This window comes from Psammomys obesus, unplaced genomic scaffold, assembly GCF_907164565.1.
Source record: "Psammomys obesus unplaced genomic scaffold, mPsaObe1.curated_primary_1811, whole genome shotgun sequence".
In the NCBI taxonomy this organism is placed as follows: Eukaryota; Metazoa; Chordata; class Mammalia; order Rodentia; family Muridae; genus Psammomys; species Psammomys obesus.
Window position 1 is genome coordinate 11,347,698 of NW_026596131.1, and position 20,145 is coordinate 11,367,842.

Consider the following 20,145-nt stretch of genomic DNA (forward strand, 5'->3'; position numbering starts at 1 on the left):
CTATGTCAGCTTCCTCTGGCCTCTGCAGAGCTGCCCGAGCTCCGGGGATGGCTGGAGCATGCAATGTAGTCTAAGGAGGAGGCATACTGGCCCTGACAGATCTTCCTGGGCCCACTGTAAGCCAAGTATAGATTTTCTGAGGGCAGTGGATAATGTTTTATTTTTATTTTCACTAAGAACATTTCTAGGTGGCAGGTGCTCTATGTGAGGGAGGAAGCTTACTCTGTAGACAGCCAAACTGTCCTTTCTGCTGCTGCCCATCTGCTTGCCCTGCTTCCTGCCAGCACTCACCTCAGAGTCTGAGTTTCTTCCCTTCTCCCTGTAGTAATGGCCACCCCCTTCCTCCACCAGGGTGGCTTTGACAGGGTCCTCTCTCTCTCTCTTAAGTTTATGCCCACAGTTCTGGCCCCACCCCACAGTAGCTGGGACTGGCAGTTCCTGAAGGCAGATGGCCCTGAATGCTACCCTACCAAAGCAGCTTTTCTGGGGGAAGGGGAAACAGCAGGGACAGGAGATGGACCTCTGCTAGAATATGGCAGAGAGCAGCATTGAGACACAAGGGAGTGACAACAAAGGACAAATCCTGGTCATGGTAGTCCATCATCAAGGACTATTCTGGCAAGAACTCTGGGCCTTCCACATACTGATTCTCCCTCTGTGTTACACCAGGATGTGTTACACCTGCTTCCCTGTAGCAGGAAGACCCAAAACTTTCAGGACTCTGGCTTCTCTTCTGCTACGGCCCCAGGTGTGGGGCATGCTGGGAGGCCTGCTTGGCTCGCTGCTTCCTCAGCTTTACAAAGGCCTGGGCCTCACGATCACCCTTCCGGCTCTCTAACAGCCGCAAAATTGGATCCCCTGTGGAAAGAAAGGTTTGAGGGTCAAACTCCTGGTTAGAAAATAATATTGTCCCCTTTCTTGTGCCAACCTTGAAGAAACTGGTGAACACACACCAGTAAAATCCACAAGGCATGTCTTGACGACGAAGTCTGGAAACATGGGTGTTGGGTGTTGACTCCTACCCTTTTCCACGAGAACCTGAGGCTAGGCTACTAACTGCACGTCTCTGTTTACTCACTGTCAGAGACAGACTACCTCAGGTAGAGCCGTGAGAATTGGAAGTCAATATACCTAAGGTGCTTTTTCCTCATTTGAGACAGGGACCTCACTGCGGAGCTCTGATGGGCCTCAAACTGACAGAGATGCACCTGCTGAGTGCTGCCTACACAAGAGTATGCCATCACAGCCAGCCCTGAAGTACTTTAGAATGGCTGGTGATGCAGACAGGCACGGGAACCTTCCTGTCAGCACACTGCAGGATGGGTGCCCAGCACAGACCCAGGCGCCTCGTCACAGGGAAACTAACTGGTTTCCCCACCAGGAGAAGTCACGTAATACTCCCAGAGCTTAAATTTCACTGGTCCTCTACATCAGACCAGAGATTGGCGGCATGAGCCATGGTACTTGTTTGCCTGTCTTCTCCCAACAAGGCATCTCTGGAGATCCTGCCAGAGTCCCCACCCTGGACCTCGGGCCTACCATTGGAAGCAGGGTATGTGAGAGGCAGGCGCATCTGAGGTGTTTCACCAGGCTCTTCACAGCCTGTCAGTCCAGGCACCCTGCAGAGTGGTAGGAAGGCCTCCCCCTCCAGATCATCAGCTCCCAGAGTGTCGTGGTCCAGCACAGTGAGCAGGAGGCACGCCCAGGCTTTTTGGCATGGCTCAGCGGGCACCAGACTGGCAAGGGAGTTGGGCTCAGTTAGTTGCCTGCCTCACCCAAATCTGCCATCAACCATCCCTCTCTCCAACATGAAGATTACCCGCTTGCTGAGAAACAGTGTGGCAGTTGGCACTCAGCCCGGCTCATCGCTGCCGCATGGTTTAACAGCCACTCGGATCAGGGGCTGACTTTACAGCAGGAGGTCCTGTGCCCCCAGGCCCACGTTCAACAAAGAGCGGGGCCCCAGTACCTCAGGTCCTTCCCTGGATCCCCCTCTCTCCCCCGGGGAAGGAAACTCTTGTCCCAAGGACTCTTCCTTCAGGCCAAGTATGGTCATCTCAGGGGCACCTTACAGCAGAGGGAGGGAAAGGAAAGGGAGGGCCTGAGAAAAGAGTAAGGACCTACTCACAATTCAAAGGACTCATCAAAGAGTGGGTGAAGTTCCTTCTTGTGCTTCTGGGTCTCTCTAGGGGCCAGCTCAGGGAATTCATGTCTGGGTTCCAGCGTCAGCTGAACAAAGGGGTCACTGGAACCTAGCAAGTGGCCCAAGGGAGGGTTGCTGACTGAGTTCCAGCCACCGCCACCACCCCAGCTGTCCCCCTTAGCAGGATGGCTCCCTCCTGGTAACTGGAAGAAAGGTGCTCAAAGCCGAGCCACCAGGTCCTTGTGGGGAGAGGCGCAGGGCAGCCTCCACTCACCATTGGAGTCCAGGGGCAGCAGGTTGGAAGCGCTGAGCAGCTCCACGTGAAGCTTCTGCTCACAGGCACGGTAGACGGCCTTGATGGTGACTGCACCCAGCCGCTCAGAAGTGGTTTCAGCCTGACAGGGCATTGCGCATGTGCATAGGGATGAGCTGGGAGCGAGTGGGGGCAAAGCCCCCCGTGGCCCTCGGTAGGTGCCGGACAGGAGGGGCGCCTTACCTGCTGCTGGATCCGGTTACAGAAGTACTTCTGGATGAGCTCCCTGCTGGAGGCCGCCTGCAGCTCCAGGTCACTCTGCAGAGCCTGGAATGGCACAACTTCATGCCTACTCATGCCCAGGTTGCAGGCGAGCACTCAGAGAGCATAAGGTGTGGCTTTGCCACAGGAAGTGCTGGGGTCCTGGACCCACAAAGAGGGGTGCACCGAAGACCCCTGAGGCAGAGGCAGAGGCGCTAGACCTCTCGCCTGCTTTGGAAGGATAGTCTCCTTGGTGCAGGCGCGGGGACCCTGTGCTTTGAAGGAGCCACGTTTGGGTTATTGATTTCTTGTCACATCATAAAATAATTTTGAATTAGAGACCCAACTTTTTGTTTTTGTTTTTCCAGACAGGGTTTCTCTGGGTATCTTTGACTATCCTGGCTATCCTTGCTTTGTAGACCAGGCTGGCCTCAAACTCAGAGATCCACCTGCCTCTGCCTCCCTGAGTGCTGGATTACAGGCTTGTACCACCTCACCCGGCTCCAACTTTTCATATTGTACTTCGCTTCACGAATTATGTAGCTGGTCCTGTATACAGGTGAATACGGAAAGATAGGCTCCCTGCCTTGACTTCCTAACCAGGGGCTGATCAAAAGACCCTAACAAGGCCTTAGGTTCACTCCTGGCACTGCTAAGAAAAAGAGGCATTACCTGGAAAGTGGCTGTGTGCAGGTCCTCTAGTGGCAAACCACAGCCCTCAGCATGGAAGCAGATCTCCAGGTTCTGGGGAAGAGAAAAGAGATGGCTCCAGGCACGTACCCTGGGGTTTTATTCACAGCGGGCACACACCCCATACAGTTACTGTCCTCACCGCTGGTATAATTACCTGAAGAGCTACCTTCAGCCTGCTGGAGGCCAATGAGGAGGTACGCTGAGAAGAGGCCGCCTCCACCAGCACTGTGAGTGTGTGGGTCCACAGCAGAGTGAGGAGGCTGCAGGAGGCAGAGGGATGCCAGGCACAGGACAGCACAACAGGGGAAAGCAAGAGAGGCCTCAGGAAGCCAGGCTCACCCTCCCACCCCTTCCACCTGCTCCACAGTGAGGCCATGTCAGAGCTGGCAGGTGGTATACCAAGGGCTGCTCCCAGGGTCAAAGGGAGTCACAGTTCCATCACCGTGTCCCTTAACCTTGGTGGAGAACCCTCCTCAGTAGGCCCACGGGACTGCAGCAAACCACCGAAGAGTGGAGAGGAAAGCTGCACCCCAGCATAACATAGGATTGCAACTCACAGCAAGAGTAAGGAGAGTAAAATGATGCCAAGAACACAGCCTGACAGCCACCTGAGATTTAAGACACAGCATGATACTTACCGAGCCGGTAAGTATCTTAAATAAGAACTGTGTCTGAGGGTGGAGGAGGCCTGCGATGGGGTGCAGGCCTAGCATGTGCGGAAGGAGGCCTTCCTTTAGTGACTTCACCTAACGTGTGAGAGCTTGTTGTGCACCAGGCACTGTTCTAGATGTTTCTGAGCAAAGCTCCTATTTTAGTGGAGAGTCAGTTCTTGCTTAGGTGAGGAAAAACAGGACAGAACAAAACAAACAAAGTTCAACAAATGGCATAAAAATGGAAGAAGCCTGAGCCTCCGGGGTCTCTGCTTGTAGTTCAGTAGCAGAACTCTAGGAGAGAGGTCATCTTGAGGCCGCCAATCAAGCCCAGATTATACCTGGAGTCAGGTGAAGCTCTGGACCAGCGTAATTCTGAGGCCTTGGAGACACAGAGCCCGAGGGCCTGAGGGCCTTGCAGGTCAGGGGCTGCTACATACCTGTTGAAGTTCTCTCGGACCAAGTTGGTGTTCATGTAGCAAAGCTTCACCTCCAAGAATTTCATCAGTGGCAGAATGGCCTTGGAGAGAGCAAGAAGGACACAAGACTCAGGTCTGTTTTAGTCCTGACTCCACCCACTCTTTTCCACCCTAGCCCCTTCCCCTGGGTAGGCGAATAAAGGTAGGCTTTTGTGTATGGGATAATAAGGTCTGCATTGGTGGCTCTGTCCCCGGTCCGTCCCCTGTCTTTCTACTCTTTCTACCTCAGTTGTTCTGTCTGCTCTGACCACACTGTCCTCTGCCTCCTGCTGTAAACCCTTCCCTCACAACTGCCTCAGGACCTCTGCTCTTCCTGATCCCCCCTGCCTGGGTGCTCTTCCTCTAGGCATCTTCACAGATCCCTTTCTTGCTTCCTGTGGGCCCTGACTCAGCTGTCACGCTCAGAAGAAGACTTTCTTGACCACTATCAGAAATTACAACCCTTTGACATTTCCCAGCCCATCCCCTTCTCTGCTTTATTTTCCTTTAGCGCTTATCATTATCTAGCACACTACGTGAGTGTGCGGCAAACACACACACACACACACACACACACACACGACTGGATGTGTGTTTATAGTTAAACTATGTCTATAGTCAGCTGTATCCCTGTACTTTATGCCCTTTATGCCATCCTTTATGTCCTCAGGGCAGAAGCCCTAGAAAAGCAGTGCTAAGGTCAGCATCTGGAATGAAAATGTGTGTTTCCTCAACATCAACAACAAAAGAGAACTTTCCCCCAAGCAATCAGAGGCACAGTGGTGCACTCCCTCCTTTACACACAAGGAGCTGGGGTCAGCTGGCAGCAGAGATGATAGGCCCTGGGAAGGTGTCTTTCCAGACGTGCTAGGCTACCAAAGCTAATCCCACACCATCCAGCTGTGCCAGGAGAGCCTGGGCCATGACCCAGCCTGCCTCTCTGAGCATCTGAGGAGGGCACGGAAGCCCATGGAGACGTCACACCTGGCTCAAGGTTGGGGGACTGATCTCCGACATCCTCAGGACTCCTCAGGCTCCCCCTCCCCCACCCCCACCACAAACCCAGATGCACGGAGTTGGCCCCAGAAGTGAAGGTCAACAAACAGAACAGTCACTCACATCCTCCGGCAGAACAGACCCCTTGGCAGCAATGAGTTTCTGGATGTGCATGGCAATGCCCGCCTCCAACTAAGACACAAGGGAGATGGAATGAGTTGGGGAAATCCAGACAGTTGACTTGAGGCTTGCGCTTAGGTTTAGGGTCTCAGGATAGACAGCCCTGGCCCTGCTGAGGAACAAGGCAGGCACAGTCCCTGGGGGATCAGACAGTACCTGCTCTGCCAGGGTCCGGACGCCAGTACGGATCTCATGGGCCAGCCCGGCCAAGGCGCCCTGCAGCTGAGCATGTAGTGTGTTCTGCAGCTGCCCCTGCTCCAGCGCGGCCCCGACCCGCTGCTCCAATGCCTCCCACGCCAGCTGAGCAGGCAGCTTGTCAACGACCAGCCTCAGCTGCTCCATGTTATTCACCACCACACAGAGCTGGGGACAGTCATGGGTACAGGGATGTGGGGCTTCCTGAGCAGCGAGCACCAAGACAAGCAAATCCACCCCTACCCTGGCCGGCCCCTCAGCCCCAGCTCTGGGTCTTACCATGTTGGCTGCCTGGCCCTGGTCCCTCTGACCTGCAGACAGCTCCCGGGCCCGGGTCTTTATGAGGCTGCAGTAGACCAGGGACAGCCGGCAGGTGTCCTAGGGCGGATGGATCACAGGGAGTGATGGGTGGGGCTTCCAGAATGGGTAAATAGAGGAATCTCAGAAACTTGGAATTTAGGACACAAGCTATTTAGGGAGCTGGTTGTGGCTGGTAGTTTAAGAGCCCGGGAGAAACTGGGTAGGGCAGGGGTGAAGCCATCCTGTAAGGAAGGGATACTGTACCTCCACAAATTTGACAGTGATCATGAAGGCCTCCTCTGGGTCTGGCCAGTCCAGCTGCCGGGCAGTGTGGCTAATCTGGGCAAAGCAGGTGGACAGATCCACAGCAGAAGTGCTGTGCTTGGTCAGTTCACCCAGAGGCACCAGCTGGGGAAAGGGAAACACTTAGGAAAGAAGGCTCAGGACAGGCAAGCATAAATCTATGCTACCACTGTCAAGCACAGAGGCTCCGGGGAAGACAGACACAAGGCTCTGCCCACTGCCCCTCCAGCCTGTAGGATCCCTATGCTCAAGGATGCTCTACTGAGCCCTGGGATCTCAGGAGGCCATATAAGGTGGTACCCAGAGCCGCTGAACAATGCCCAGATGAGAGGTTCAGAAACATTACAGGCTTCTACCAGCCAGGAGGTCCCAGCAGGGAATCCAACCACACTCTCAAACCTACGGCCCCCGCCTGTACCATGTCCATCTGCACAGCACGCTGCACCCGCTCCAGGGCGACACTGTAAGTCTTCTGCAGCCAGGAAGGGATGGCTGGCTGGAACCAGCGATGGAAACCATCCAGGGCCAGGACTCCAAGGCTGGGGAGAGCAGAGGAAGGCAGCAGGGGCTGGCCTTGGGCCACAGCCCTTGTCAACCTTTTCCCCTCTTGCATGCCTGAAGCCCACCCTCAAGCCACGTGTTGCCCACCTGTCTGAGGAGACAGGGCCCAGCTGGCAGAGCTCCTTCAGGCTGACATAGAGCTGAAACAGATTCTCTCCAATGTCTGGAGAAACGAGGTTGCCCACTGCTACTATGTGGTCCTGCACCCTCTTGGCCACCTACAAGGAAAAGCTTGTTGGGCAGGAGTGCAGAGCTGAACAGAGGGGCGCTACCTAGAGACGGCAGAGGGTCTCACCAGCCACTGCAGCTCCATAAAGGCTATGGTGAAGAGGTCTATCTTGAGGACGCTGGGGAAAAGGCAGCATGTGTGACAGTGGGAGCCACTGGGGTCCCATGGGCCCATCAGCTCCATACCCACAAATGCTCACTTATGGAAAATCTTGTTCCACGTGCGATGGCACTGGTAGAGATCCCTCATAACATCGTGGACCAGGCTTAGCAAGGCCTTGCCAGCCTCCAAGATGTCCTGTGAAGGATTCAGGTAGTTGAGCAGGGTTACAAGGGCAGACATCACATACCCACCCTCGACCCCTGTCCCAGAAACTACCTGCACCATGGGCTGATGATGTTGCTGCATCAAGTGAAACCATTCAACAGTGCCTGTCTGTTAGAAGCAGGCAGGGAGAAGGAGTGGTTAGTGAGCTCAGGCCCATGGCCCTATCCCCACCCCAGGGAAGATGCCTACCCGCAGAGCTTCAGAAGCCAGCTGGGGCAGTGGAGCACTGTCTGGGCACAGTTCTCCAAAGGCCTTCATCTTGCACATCTGGACCAAGACCCTGGAAGAGAGAGGGCTCCAAGGTCCAGGGGCCTGCCATCCTATTCCCACCCAGCAGGCCTTTTTGACTCCTCCCTGCAAATGCCACCCCTGCATGCTCATCCCTGACCGCACTGCAGAACAAAAGGGTAGCCACTGACCTGAGGAGGGACTGCAGCCTGGATGGGGAATCAGAGACAGACAGGGGAAAGACAGAGCGGAACTTCCGGATGAGGGAGAGGCCATAGGTCAACAGGGACGTGAAGGAGGTGGCCAGCTCCTCCCGCTGCAAACCCAGAGAGATGTTACAGGCCTGTGGCTCTCCAGAGCCCTGCCTGCCCCACTCATAGCTCTCACCTGTTCCGCTTTAAGCCGGCCCTGGATCCACTGGTACTCTATGCTGGTGATGGGGTGCAGGAGGCAGCTGCTGGGGAACTCCAGGCTCTGGTAGAGGCGGCTGTAGGCCAGCCATTGCCTGCAGAAACAGGAAGCCCTCAGGCGGGGGCCCAGGAAAACAACATCTCCCTACTCAGTCCACCAGTAGAGGCCGAAGACCAGTGGCTGATAGTGTGACTCACAGGGCCTCTGTTCGTTTCTATAGATGCTTTTCAAGTTGCCTAACTTTGGGAGTTTGGTTTTGTTTTTTTCAAGACAGGGTTTCTCTGTGTAGCCTTGACTATCCTGAACTCACTTTGTAGACCAGGCTGGCCTCAAACTCAAAGAGATCTGCCGGCCTCTCCTTTCCAAGTGCTCGGATTAAAGGGGTTCCCTACTTCTCCAGCCTCACCTGACTCTTAAATTGTGCGTTGTATGGATAAAACTTCAGAGCTGGGCATGGTGAATTCTCCAAATTGGGAGGCAGAGGCAGGTGGGTCACTTTGTGTTAGAAATCAGCCTGGTCTACATAGCACATTCTAGGTCAGCCAGGGCTAGAGAGACCTTGTCTCAAACAACAACAAAAAACAAAAACAGAAAAGGCACTTCACTATTTCTAGGGTCAGTAAGATGACTCAGTGGGTAAAAGTGCTTGTACCAACTGGGGCTAGAGAGATGTCCCAACAGTTAAGAGCACTGGCTGCTCTCCCAGAAGAGCTGAGTTTGGTTCCCAGCATCCCCTGGAGAGGGGTTCATGACTGTCTGCAACGCAGACTGCAGGGGAACCAGTGCCCTCGTCTGTCTGGCTGGTGAAGGCATCTAAACACAGGTGGTATATGATCACACAGACAACACATACACATAAATAAGACAGTTCTTTAATAAAACCTTCAGTGTGTGTGTGTGTGTGTGACGGTCACAGGTCAAGTACGTTCCTCAATCAGTCCTAAAGTTCCACAATTCCCCTGGACTCCTGTCTGTGCACTGCCACCACCCCACCACCCACAGGACTGGCCTTACAGCTATGCCAAGGCACACCATGCTGGCGCGCTGCAGACTGAACTCAGAGCCTGCTGTTTGCAGAGCGAGCATTTCCTGACTAGGCATCGCGCTAACTCACTATGCAGCTGAGAATGACCTTGAACTCCTGACGCTCCTGCCTCCACCTCCCAAGTGCTCATTTAAGTGCCTAGAGAAAACTTCAGGGTTTCAAGTCAGGCCTGGTGGCGCATGCTTTTAATCCCAGCATCAGGGAGGAAGAGGGAGGCGGACTGCTGTGAATTTGAGGCTAGCCTGGTCTACAAAGTGAGTCCAGGACAGGCTACAGAGAAACCCTGTTTTGAAAATAACCAAAAACCAACAACAAAAAACACAACAACAACTCTTCAGGGTTTCTTGTTTTCTTTGTTGTTGTTTTGTTTTGTTTTGTTTTGTTTTAAGGCAGATTTAGAGAGTCGAGTCTTACACACACGGGAACCATCAGCTGGAAGTTCTCTTAGGAGACTAGATGGAGGCGTGCCTGCGCTAGCTGAGGTTATGGTGGAAGCAGGGGCAGACAGGGACAGGCTGAGGTCCCTCAGATTAGCTACTGCTTGCATTAAATGCCTAGATCCTGACAGGGAACCTGGCTCCTGGCTATCTGGTATCTCGCTGGCCTCACCTCTGCCCCAGCTTCCTCTTCAGGAGCGCCCATTTGCCCAAGAGCCCAGAAGCATACAAAGCCCAGAATCACCCTCCTCCTCCAACCTGTTTCTCACTCAAAGACCAAGTCATAGCCAGGCTCCAGGTGGCATTCTGTTCTTCCTCCTCTTGCCCAGCAACTGGCTGTGACCATTCTTATGTACTCCACACAGGCTGGTATGCCAATCATTCATGAGTGCCCCTTCCTGGCATTCCCAGAAGCTGGCACAGCCCGGGGTACATGATGGCCCTTGACAGGCTTGTCATTTTTAGAATTTTGTTTTCTGAGACAGGGTTTCACTGTGTAGTCCAAGGTGGCCTCACACTTGCTGCAATCCTCCTGCCTCCATCTTTTGAATGCTGGATTTGACTTGCACTACCAAGTCATTTTAACATCCACTTATGAGTTATCAACTGCTGCCATGAGCCAATGGCATTAGGAAATAGGTCTACAACACAGAGGCAAATACAAAAGCCCAGGACTCGAGATATGATGGCAGTGAGTGATTGGTACTGCCTGGGGCGGTGAAGGGATGGCTCAAAAGAACAGGACGCACCACTTTTCTCTGGCCAACATGCAATTCCAGCACTCCTGTTTCATGAACCACCGAGTTATGCACAAAATGTCCAGATGTCAAAGTTTGTTAACTGACTCCAAACTTAAAAAACACAGTTTAGACCGAAGAGCACGCTCTTGAGAGTTGTGCTTTGAGCTGCCAGCAGGCAGGCAGGGCAGATGAGGTGCCCTCGGGGTTCCGAGAAGGGCTCTGTACTCACGCCATGGACTGGTGGAAGTCCGACAGGTCCTTCTGAGTGGCGTGGAGAAAGAGGATGGTGACAGCCTGGGGACTCAGCGATGCATCCCAGGCGGTACTGGCAGCCTAGGGGAAGTGGTTGAGGCATATCAGGACCGCCACGACAGGTGGGCCTGGTGGTGCCCAGCTCTGGAAGACAGTCATACCTGGTGCTGAGTGACTTCATGGGACACCAGCTGCTGCAGCAGATGGAAGTGGACAGTGTAGTTGGGCTGGGAGCGGCTGGCCACTGTGGCTCTCTGCAATAAGGAGGGCAGGGCTATGAGCAGAGGGCCCCATGCTAGGTACAGTCAGCCCTCCCCAACTCAGGAGGACCACTAACTGAGAATGACACAGCCGGTATCTCAGGCCCTGGACCTACCCGCTTGTGAATGAACTGGAATTGAAGGTGACACTGGCCACGGTCCGGGTAGGTCTCTGTGCAGGGCTCCAGTGGATACCACTGGTCCTCTCGGCAGCGCAGGTCCTAGCAGGCAAGGCACACAATGAGAATCAGGACCCTGTACAGGGCTCAGGGGAGGACAGGGAAGCAGTTGGGGCAGCCCCCAGGTTCAGGCTGGGTCAGACCTGGAGTCCCTCAGAGCCCTCCTCCTCCCTGTCTTTGCTTCTCTCCTGGCTCTTCCTCACCTGTAACCTCAGAACCACGTTCCCCAGAAAATCATCCTGGCCTTTATCCTTCCGAGCATCCTTAAAGATCCTGCTTTAGGCAAGACTGGTGAGGAGATAGCCACCTGGGCACCCAAGGGCAGAGCCTGCCTTCCAGAGCCCGGGTGCACACGAAAAGGCAGAGGACTACCCCGCTACCACCCATGAGTCTGCTGCGCCCACCTTCGGAGCCCATGCAGGTCCGTGAGCTCTCCGAGCTTCTGTCTGACGGACTCTACAGTGTCCAGGTCCCTGTAGGCCAGAGGTTTGAGCAAGGGGCAGAGAAGGGGCCTGTGACTTTGCCAGATTTGGTCCTCATCCCCAGAGTCAGGGCATGCCACTCACCACATGTCCAGGTGAAAGCTTGCATTCGTTATGTCCTCAAACTCCCTTTAGAGAGAAAAGAACATGTATGCTTAAGAGCCTTAGCAGGGCAGGATCCCCATTGCACATCCCTGTTGGACCAGGCCACCAAAGTTGGCCACAAGCCTAGAGCCTGCCTCTGTAACTGCCATCCCCAATATAGTGGTAGCCTCTTCCTGCCTAGTTTTCCCCCTCCCTCTTTTTTGTCTTGTCTTGTTTCGTTTTTTGAGACAGGGCTTTCTCTGTGTAGCCTGGCCATCCTGGAACTTACTCCATAGACCAGGCTGGCTTCAAACTCACAATGTTCACCTGCCTCTGCCTCCTGAGTGCTGGGATTAAAGGAGTGTGCCACCACCACCACCAGGCTCTTCCCTCCCTTTTTATTTTTATTTTTCTCTTGGGTACAGGATCTTATTACATAGCTTTGGCTGGCCTGGGACTCACAATGTCTGGCCTCACAAGGCTGGCCTCGAACTCATAGAAATCTACCTACCTCTACCTCCCAAATGCTGGAATTAAAGACTGAGCTGCCCCACCCAGCATGGTTCCTCCTTCCTAACCACCTCTCTACCTTCTTCAAGGAAGGGGTGCACTGTCCCCTGGCCCCCACTCACCCAGGGGGGGCCCAACTCTCCCTCCTCTACTACTCTAAGGCATGTTTACTTATTTGTTTGGCAGGGTCTTGCCATATAGCCTAGGTTAGTCTTGAATGCGCCATCTCCCCGCCTTATTCTCTCGAGCGCTAGGATTACAGGTATGCGGCACTACATCAGGCAGACACATGATCTGCACTTAATGCCATGGGTCGGTCCTATCTAGCTGAGTCTCCCTGCAGCTCCAGTTGAGAACCAAGGCCTAAGCTCCCTCTCCATCCAGGAAGATCACTGATCTCATTGTCTGGAAAAGCAAGCCCAAGACAAGAGTATGGATTAGAGGACAGAGTCTGGAACCAGGCCACATACAAGATAAAGGTCTCCTCCCAGACGGGATTAAGTGTCTGGGGTTTGACTTGGGTGCGATGGGTCTGCTCTTCAGGGATGGTGTGTCTCACTACAGCCTTCTGCCGACGCCGGGACACAGGGCTGCCTTCTGGCATGCCAATCCCCTGGTCGATGCCTAGCAGGCAGTAGGGGTCACTGAACCCTGGGAAGGAATGAGAGACAAGACTCCAGGGAGTCAGCCAGGTTTCCTTGAATTCCCATCAGCCCCCCCCCCCCCCCTGGGGCCCAGCCTCCTCCTGAGAAAGCTGGATAAGGTCCCTAGAAACTCAGCATCTAAGCACAAGAGGCTAGCAGCTGGGGGCATGTTTTGGGGATTGGCTCTCTGGCAAAGAAGAGTTTAAGGCCAGGCTGTGATGGGGGAAGGTCATCCAGGACACCCCAACCACACTCACCACTGACATCCTTGCCCAGAATGCCCTTGGCCTGTTTCACTGTAGCCTTCAGACAAAATATTGGCTTCTGGAGGGAGATGAAGGGGGCTGCCTGAGTTCCTGAGAAGGCTAGGCTTTCCATGCCCCTTCCTTGCCCAGGGTGCCCTGGTCCAGGTTACCTCAAGCTCCCTGACATGCTGCAGCATCTGCCGGTGCTCCTCAGGTTGCACCTGGAAAGCCTGAAGGGGGGCAGAGGTGCGGGAGGCTGGAGTCACGAGGTGGGGAGGCCTGGTAGGAAGCCAGGGCTGAGTCAGTCTTGGCATAGGAAGATGGAGAATAGTGGAGCTGTTTTTACCTCCTGCAGATAGCGCAGCAGTGCCGAGTCCTCTTTCACATGGTTGGGCTCTGGCTGACCCAGGCGGTGCAGGACAGTATAGAGGGCTTCCTCATACAGCAGGTCCCGCTGAGACACAGCAGGGCCACCTCAGGAACCCCATCCTCACCCAGCAGCCCTCCTCCCCGACAATGACGCCTCAGGCCCAGAAAAGGGACAAAGCGGCAGACAATGTAGTGAAGGTGGAGACCCAGAATGTTCCCTGCCAGGTTGTTGCCTCCACCACTGTGCTTCTGGGGCCAGGGGCCACCTCCCGCAGCTCCCACACCCTCCCAGCTCCACCTCTTACCTCCTCTGGGGAGAAGAGGTGGGACTGAACCTGGACCTAGGAGCAAGGTAGAAGACAAGGTACCCCTGAAGGCCTATCCAGCCAGGCAGGAAGGCCCAGGCCTGAGACAGCGGGGACCCAGCACCTCAACCTCTGGGCCCACTGATGCCTCTCACCTCTTCCAACACAAGGCTCCCTGAAGGGCTGACCCCTGGGCCATCTTGCCTATCCCCTGGCCTGCCATGCCTGAGGTCCATGGGCATTCAGCTGGCCCAGCAGTGGGCTCTCTAACACCTGCCCCCCCTTCCTTCCCCAGAGGAAACAGCAGTGCTTATCAGGAGGCCACCGGCTCCTCACCCCAGCAGCGGAAGTGAGGCCTAGCAGCAGAGAGCAGAGGTGGGTGAGTGGGGGGAAAACAGTAGACAGGTCTCGAGTAGCTCAAGGGGGTCCCTGGGCAGCCCACTCACAGTGGAGAGATATTGCTTCAGGGAGCTGGTGCCTTCAGAGCGGGAGCACAGGGCTGGAGGTACAGGCCCACCAAAGGGAAAGGACTAGAGAAGCCCACCATGGCTCCAAGAACACGTGGTGGGCCTCTCTCTGCCCACCTCCAAGGCTGTGCCCAGAGCCATAGAGGGCAGTTGAATGGGGACAGACAGCCTCCCACATCCGGGCCCCAAGACTGCCAAGTACCCCCAGCTGGCTCTTTGCCTTTCGTAGTCACTCCTACCTCCTTGGTGGTTTGGGGCGGTGGATCCCGCAGGTCTCTGACCCTGCGGCGCCTTATCTTGATGGCCTGGCGCATGAGCGGAGGGCGCCGCTGGGGGTGGGAGAGGTGTGTCGCCATGGTGGCTGGCTCTGCCCTTCCCTCTGCCACCCCCTGGCTGCCGGGTGGAAGCCACAGGATGATGCAAAGAGCCCCAAGATACACCCTCTGCCAGGGGAGGGTGGAGGGATAGAAGGGTCAGGGTGTCACTGCCTTGAAGGTGTCTTCTCCCAGGCTCCTTGCATCTCCCTTTCAGCCTGGACCCTTGCAGGATCCTCCCCAGCCTGGGGCAGAAAGTGGGCCCAGTAGGCGGGTAAGCTCCACCCACCGTCCCACACAGCCTCTGGGGGAAGAGTCCAGAACGCCTGGACAGGGTGGTAAGGCCAGGCTAGGCAGCAGCTGCCTCAGCTATGCCTGGACCAAGTAAGCCGACCTAGACCTGTGGCATTCTCCTCAGGTTTTCTAAATGGGCCCCAGATCTGGGTTAGGGTGGGGCAGGCTCAGGGCAGTGTTTCCTGAGAGGCTCCACCCCACAGGTGACTTGGCAGGGAAGGAGCGGGACTACTTTCAGTTCGTCAGGGATGGACAGAAAGGACATGAAGCTCAGCCCCACCAGTGAGGGTCAGGGGACTTCACTAACCCCGAGAGGTCCCAGGGGTGGTGTCGGAAGGAAGAGGAAGCCTTGGGGCAGTCTCTCCGCGCAGGAGCACTTTGGTGAGGAGCTGACACTTCAGCCGTGGGATCTCCCACGGCTCTTTGCCTCACTGAGTGGGGTCAGGCCTGGGTATATATGGATTTGGCTTTATTCTGTCCTCTTTTTCCCTAAGTAAGGTGGCACGAAGGCACCAGCCACTCTCTCACAGGAGTGCTGGCACACCTAGGGAACAAAGCTGCAGCCTGTGCTCAGGAGGGAACTGGGAGGAGATAGGACACAGGCCTTGTCCTGCCCCCAGCTGGCAGGGGGTGGCACGACATACCATGCCAGGCAGGTACAGGGGCCTGTGTAGGATATGGGGAACACGCACCCAGAGACTCACTGAGGAGGAAACAGGCTCTCTGGCCCCGCCCACAGCAGCCTCCTCCGGAAAACCTCACCCGGTCACCACACAGAGTCAGAGAGCGTTCAGTTACTTCATTTTTACTATTTCACAGTTGTAGCAAACAAATCAAGGTGCAAACAGGGTTTAATTCACATTAATATATATTAACTGGATTTTTGTGTTTGTGTCAAATAAATAGGCAATTTCTCTTTAAATAACCATCTCATTTTTTTGTTCAGACCAGGAACAAGAGCTAATCTTAGTGCATCCAGGGGGTGTGAAGTTTACAGAGGGGAGGATGACGGGTTATAGGTCACATGGTTGAAGGCTCTTATTCCAGACCAAAGGGCCTGATGGGGGGGGACATGTGTTCTCTATTGCTCCCTGGGAGAAGGCCCTTGTAAAGGGGAGAGGAGAGGAGGGGAAATAATTCCCAGAAACCCTAGCAGAGGGGCAGAGGGCTTCTCCACCACAGCGGCTTTGCTTCTGATGCTACCAACCACCAGAAACTCAGTAAAATTCTCAAAACCTGGAGGCAACAGAGAGCAAGTGTGGCAGGGTGAGTATGACTGAGGTCGGAGCATGGCCAAAGGGAATGTGGACTGACAGTCTGCTGGGACAGCGGCCTTCCAGGGTCAGGCACACACAGGGCAAGGAATGTTAACATGGCTTGGCAGGGCCTGTTGGGGAGACACCTGGCTGGTCTGATGAGCCCAAGAGATGGGGTACGGGGGCTATCAGGCTGAGGGGGCTGGACTGCGGGGGAGGAGTGGCCAGTCTCTGTGTGGGGAGGACCTGCTACAGCGAGGAACAGGGTACTCCTGTACTCCTCGGAGTCCCAGACAAGGTGAAAGGGAAGCTGGGTGGAGCAGCACAGCAGGCTGAGCTAGCGTGGGATGCTGGGAGTTGCCTCTCAGAGGCCGGGAGCTCTACCCTTCCATCAGGGCTAGTTCCTGCTAACTGTCTATAATGAGGGGTCGAACAGGGCCCTCCCTGGCCTCCGGGAATCCCAGATGCAGCTCCATGGAGGCCCAGGAAGGGGTCATCGGGAAGAGGCAGGGAGGAGGGTAGGGTCTACTGGGTCTTCTTGTCTTCTGGGGGGTAGTAGGGTGGTGGTGGAGGCTGGCTCTAGAGGAAAAAAAACAAAGACCACATGAGACATCATAGAACGAGCTGTGGTCTCTTTCCACACTAGCCCCCAGGCCAACTCACCGTGGGCATGTAGACATTGTGTGGGTTGCCCGGGTTGTAATAGGCGCTGGCAGCGGCTTCTGCGGCCTTGGCCTCAGCTGCGAAAGCAAACACACGGGGAGATGGCAACAAGTGACAAGTCCCCTCCTCTGCCCTTGGCTGAGTTTAGCTGGTGTGGGTGACTCAGGCCATCAACAAAAGCTGCAGTGGTTTTCCTAAGCACCTGCCATGTGCTGGAATGCTCTTTACAGTTCCTTTACACACCCTTGGCACTGAGTCTATCAGGTGGTCCTAGGACCATCTGTAAATGAGAACACGGAGGCAGACAGGGTCTTGGTCTAAGAAGGTCACTGCAAGCTGAGAGCCAACAAGCCTAGACTCTAGAGGTCGTCTCAGCTACCTTCAGATTCGTGTTCTGTGAGGCTGGGGAGAGAAGCCAGGCTAGCCCATTCAGGCAAGTGCTCACTGAACCACACCCAGCCCTTGGGACCAAACACCCTGTTGGTGCCTTTGGGAGGTCTGTAAGCCAGAGGCCTTTCATCCTCTGAGGCTCAGTGATCTCCAACCATTGTGTGGGGTTCTCTGTAAGACCTTGGGGAGGAGGCGGCTGGTCCTGCTGGACTGCTGGCAGACGAGGGGCCTCACCTGCAGGAGTGGAGGGGGCACTGGGGCCGCTGACTGGAGGCTCCATGGGCCCAGGGTACGGTGGTGGTGGGGGCTGTACGTATCCCATGGCCCCATCCATCATGGGAGGTCCTGGATAGAACTCTGCTTGGGAAGAGAGTGACAGGTCTGAGCAGCCCTGCTCGGCTCCCTCAGAAGGCTGGTTCTGGGAGTGTCCTGCCTAGTTCCTTGGGGTACCCCCTAAACTCTCCAATGTCTGTTAGGTGAAAGCAGGTGAAAGGCCATGTCTCCCGTCTGCAATGGGTAGATGGGCGGGGAGGCTGAGGCTGGGCAGCAGAGGACACACTCACCAGGTGGGGGCGGTGGATAGGGGTAGCCAGGAGGGCAGGGGTACATTCCATTGGCGACTGGCGGGGGAAAGACATAGGCCCCGCTGGGCATGTAAGGGTACCCATAGGCTCCATTGGGGACTTCACCTCTGGAGGCTATAAGTACAAGGGGAGAGAGAGATGAGTGTCGCCTGCCTCAGGGACTGACGGGTCCCAGGACTGTGGCCACAGACGTGCCCTACCATCATTTCACGGCCCACCCCACTGGGTCTGCCTAGGTCACCACGTGGTGAGGAGAGGGTAGGAAAAGGTCAGAAGGCAACAGGCAGGGGTCAAGGACAGGAGTGAAGAGGGAAGTGAAGGGAAAGGCGTTCTGCTGGGCGGAGGAAGTGAAAAATGAGAGGGAGCCAATGCTCAGCATAAGGCTTGGTGATTTACAATGGCTGCTGGACGGTAGTTTAACAGTTGGGTTTTTTGTTTGTTTTTCAGTCCAAACATTTCTGTCAGAATGTTGCAAGCCTGTTCTGGGCAGAGGACACCCACAGATGGTAATTACAGGTTTCTTCCCCCAGCTCCCAACGCTGTCAGCTGGGCCGAGATAGTTACTTCCCGTTGCTTACAATGCAAGATAAAAGGACAAACAAAAAACCCATGTTTGATGTGTTCTTAGCCCCCAATTTTTAAGAGCGTGGATACCTTGAGATGCCACCTGGAGCATCCGCTGCCCAAACTCAATGGCGCCCCCTGCTGTGAAGGTCAACTTGTAGGAAGTGGAACCTTCCCAGCCACCTGAGAAGGGCAAGGACAGTGAATGAACAGTAAGAAAGAAAACAGGTTCAGCCCAGAGAGATGGCTCTTTATCCTCTTCTGGCCATCATCCAACATCGAGAAGGCCTGTTGGGAAGGGGTGGGGCTCCTGCCTGTGGCCCACACAAGGCCTGGTGCTGCAGACTGGCCTGGCTCCTGCCTATGGGTGTCATCCACTCACCAGGGCTTTCCCCCACCCCAGCCAGGTGCCCAGCCAGCGCCAAGGCTACACAGTTGATTGTTACTTTCCACCCCCAGTAAAGCGCTTAGCAGAACCCTCCTGGTAAGGAGCCTCAGGACAGAACATGGCCCCTCCGGTCCGGCTGGGAGTAAAGGGGGTGAGGTTGACAAGAGCCTGCTGGAGTCTGGAAGTCGGTCACAGAGCTAGTTTTTGCCAGCCTCTGGCGAGGCGGCTGCCTTTCCTTGGCTCTCATGGAAGGCCCCACCCAGAAATGAGACACAACTCCTTCCCTAAAACCTGGCCCTCCCTGGGGAAAAATAAGCACCTTTAGTTTTTAGTTTTTTTGTTGGGCTCGCTCTTGGAACAAAAGGACAATCTAACCCAGCGCTTCCCAGCCCTTGGTAACCAAAACCCACATGTACTGCTTGGCCATTAGCCCAGGCATCAGAAATTCATCCTTGGCTGGAAGGGGAAGGCTTGGAAAGGGGCAACTCCATGTGGCTGTCAAGAGATGCCCAGAACATCTCATTGGAGACTCACTCACGTCCCTGAGCAACTCTGCCACCTACCTCCTGCTTCAGCCTTCACTGTTCCCTTGATGAAGTTTGCACCGAACACTGGCTGCTTGATCTCACAGTCCTTCATCAGGTAGAACGGCATCATGAAGGACTGCATGGCGTCCTTCCCCTTGGACAGAAAGATGACCTGCAGGGAGAGGCAACTAGGCCGTCAGAGCAAGAACAGAGCCAGCTTAGTCATCGCTTCCTGCCATTTTCTGTGTGCTCAGTCTGTTCCTAGACCAGAGCTGGAGCCCGGGCCTGGCAGCCACATGGCTCCTCCAGAGAGCTGTACAGTAAAAGGCCTCGGTGCAGCCTGGGACACCAGGCTCAGGTGTGCACAGAGGAACCGTCAGGCTGCAGAGGAAGTGAAGACACACCGTTATCATTTCAGAGGCGAAGGGTGGCAGATGTGGTGTGCACATGACTGAGCCTGCTATGCTCGGAGCAGGGCAGAGCAGGCCAGGTTCCAGGAGTGAGGCGTAAAGCCTGTTCTCATACAAAATGGAGCACACAGGCCCACAAGAAGGGAACATTGCGACTTTCTGTAGGTCACATTTTGCCTAACAGAAACGTAACTTTCCTGCCCCATACCTGGAAAACCCCTGGGTTTCTTAGTTACATTTATTTACATTCTACAGGTGTGTGGATATGTACATGCCACATTACATATATGGTCAGAGGTCATTTCTCTCCTTCCTTCATGTGGGTCAACCACCAGAGACTCACTCTAATGAAAGATGTGAACGTGAGCTTTCAGAGGTGGGCATGTGCCATCGTCAAAACCTGCAGACGCACCTTCCTTCCAACATCTTCACACACACTGGTGGGAAGCCACAGGCATGGCCCCTTCCCTAAGTCCCCAGCATCTTCACACACACTGGTGGGAAGCCACAGGCATGGCCCCTTCCCTAAGTCCCCAGCATCTTCACAC

General features: G+C 55.1%; 2 protein-coding genes across 4 annotated transcripts in view; both read right to left on the minus strand.

The window, feature by feature from the left end:
• Window positions 1–148: 148 nt before the first annotated feature.
• On the minus strand, window positions 149–14,751 carry Unc13d (unc-13 homolog D). Its single transcript, XM_055592048.1, has 32 exons — window positions 14,447–14,751; window positions 13,741–13,776; window positions 13,413–13,520; window positions 13,237–13,296; window positions 13,079–13,145; window positions 12,648–12,828; window positions 11,668–11,712; window positions 11,506–11,574; window positions 11,305–11,374; window positions 11,039–11,143; window positions 10,824–10,916; window positions 10,640–10,743; window positions 8,165–8,282; window positions 7,969–8,093; window positions 7,739–7,829; window positions 7,601–7,657; window positions 7,422–7,519; window positions 7,289–7,340; window positions 7,081–7,211; window positions 6,851–6,971; window positions 6,394–6,537; window positions 6,109–6,207; window positions 5,791–5,997; window positions 5,578–5,646; window positions 4,441–4,520; window positions 3,505–3,610; window positions 3,330–3,401; window positions 2,640–2,723; window positions 2,418–2,538; window positions 2,129–2,252; window positions 1,540–1,736; window positions 149–858 (listed from the first exon to the last, which is right to left on the minus strand). Exons 1-32 carry the CDS (start codon window positions 14,561–14,563, stop codon window positions 737–739), a joined length of 3,273 nt encoding a protein of 1,090 aa, XP_055448023.1. The 5' UTR covers window positions 14,564–14,751; the 3' UTR covers window positions 149–736.
• An 853-nt stretch (window positions 14,752–15,604) lies between these two features.
• The window catches only part of Wbp2 (WW domain binding protein 2), an 8,254-nt gene continuing 3,713 nt past the window's right edge, over window positions 15,605–20,145 (minus strand). For 2 of the 3 annotated variants that reach the window (XM_055592543.1, XM_055592544.1), the window contains exons 3-8: window positions 19,224–19,359; window positions 18,363–18,455; window positions 17,688–17,822; window positions 17,359–17,481; window positions 16,735–16,811; window positions 15,605–16,650 (exon numbers count right to left, since the gene is read on the minus strand). In XM_055592543.1, the coding sequence (XP_055448518.1) occupies window positions 16,597–16,650; window positions 16,735–16,811; window positions 17,359–17,481; window positions 17,688–17,822; window positions 18,363–18,455; window positions 19,224–19,359 (618 nt within the window). In that variant the 3' untranslated portion in view covers window positions 15,605–16,596. The remainder of the gene's footprint in view (window positions 16,651–16,734; window positions 16,812–17,358; window positions 17,482–17,687; window positions 17,823–18,362; window positions 18,456–19,223; window positions 19,360–20,145) is intronic. The other variant, XM_055592545.1, reaches the window with a different exon arrangement.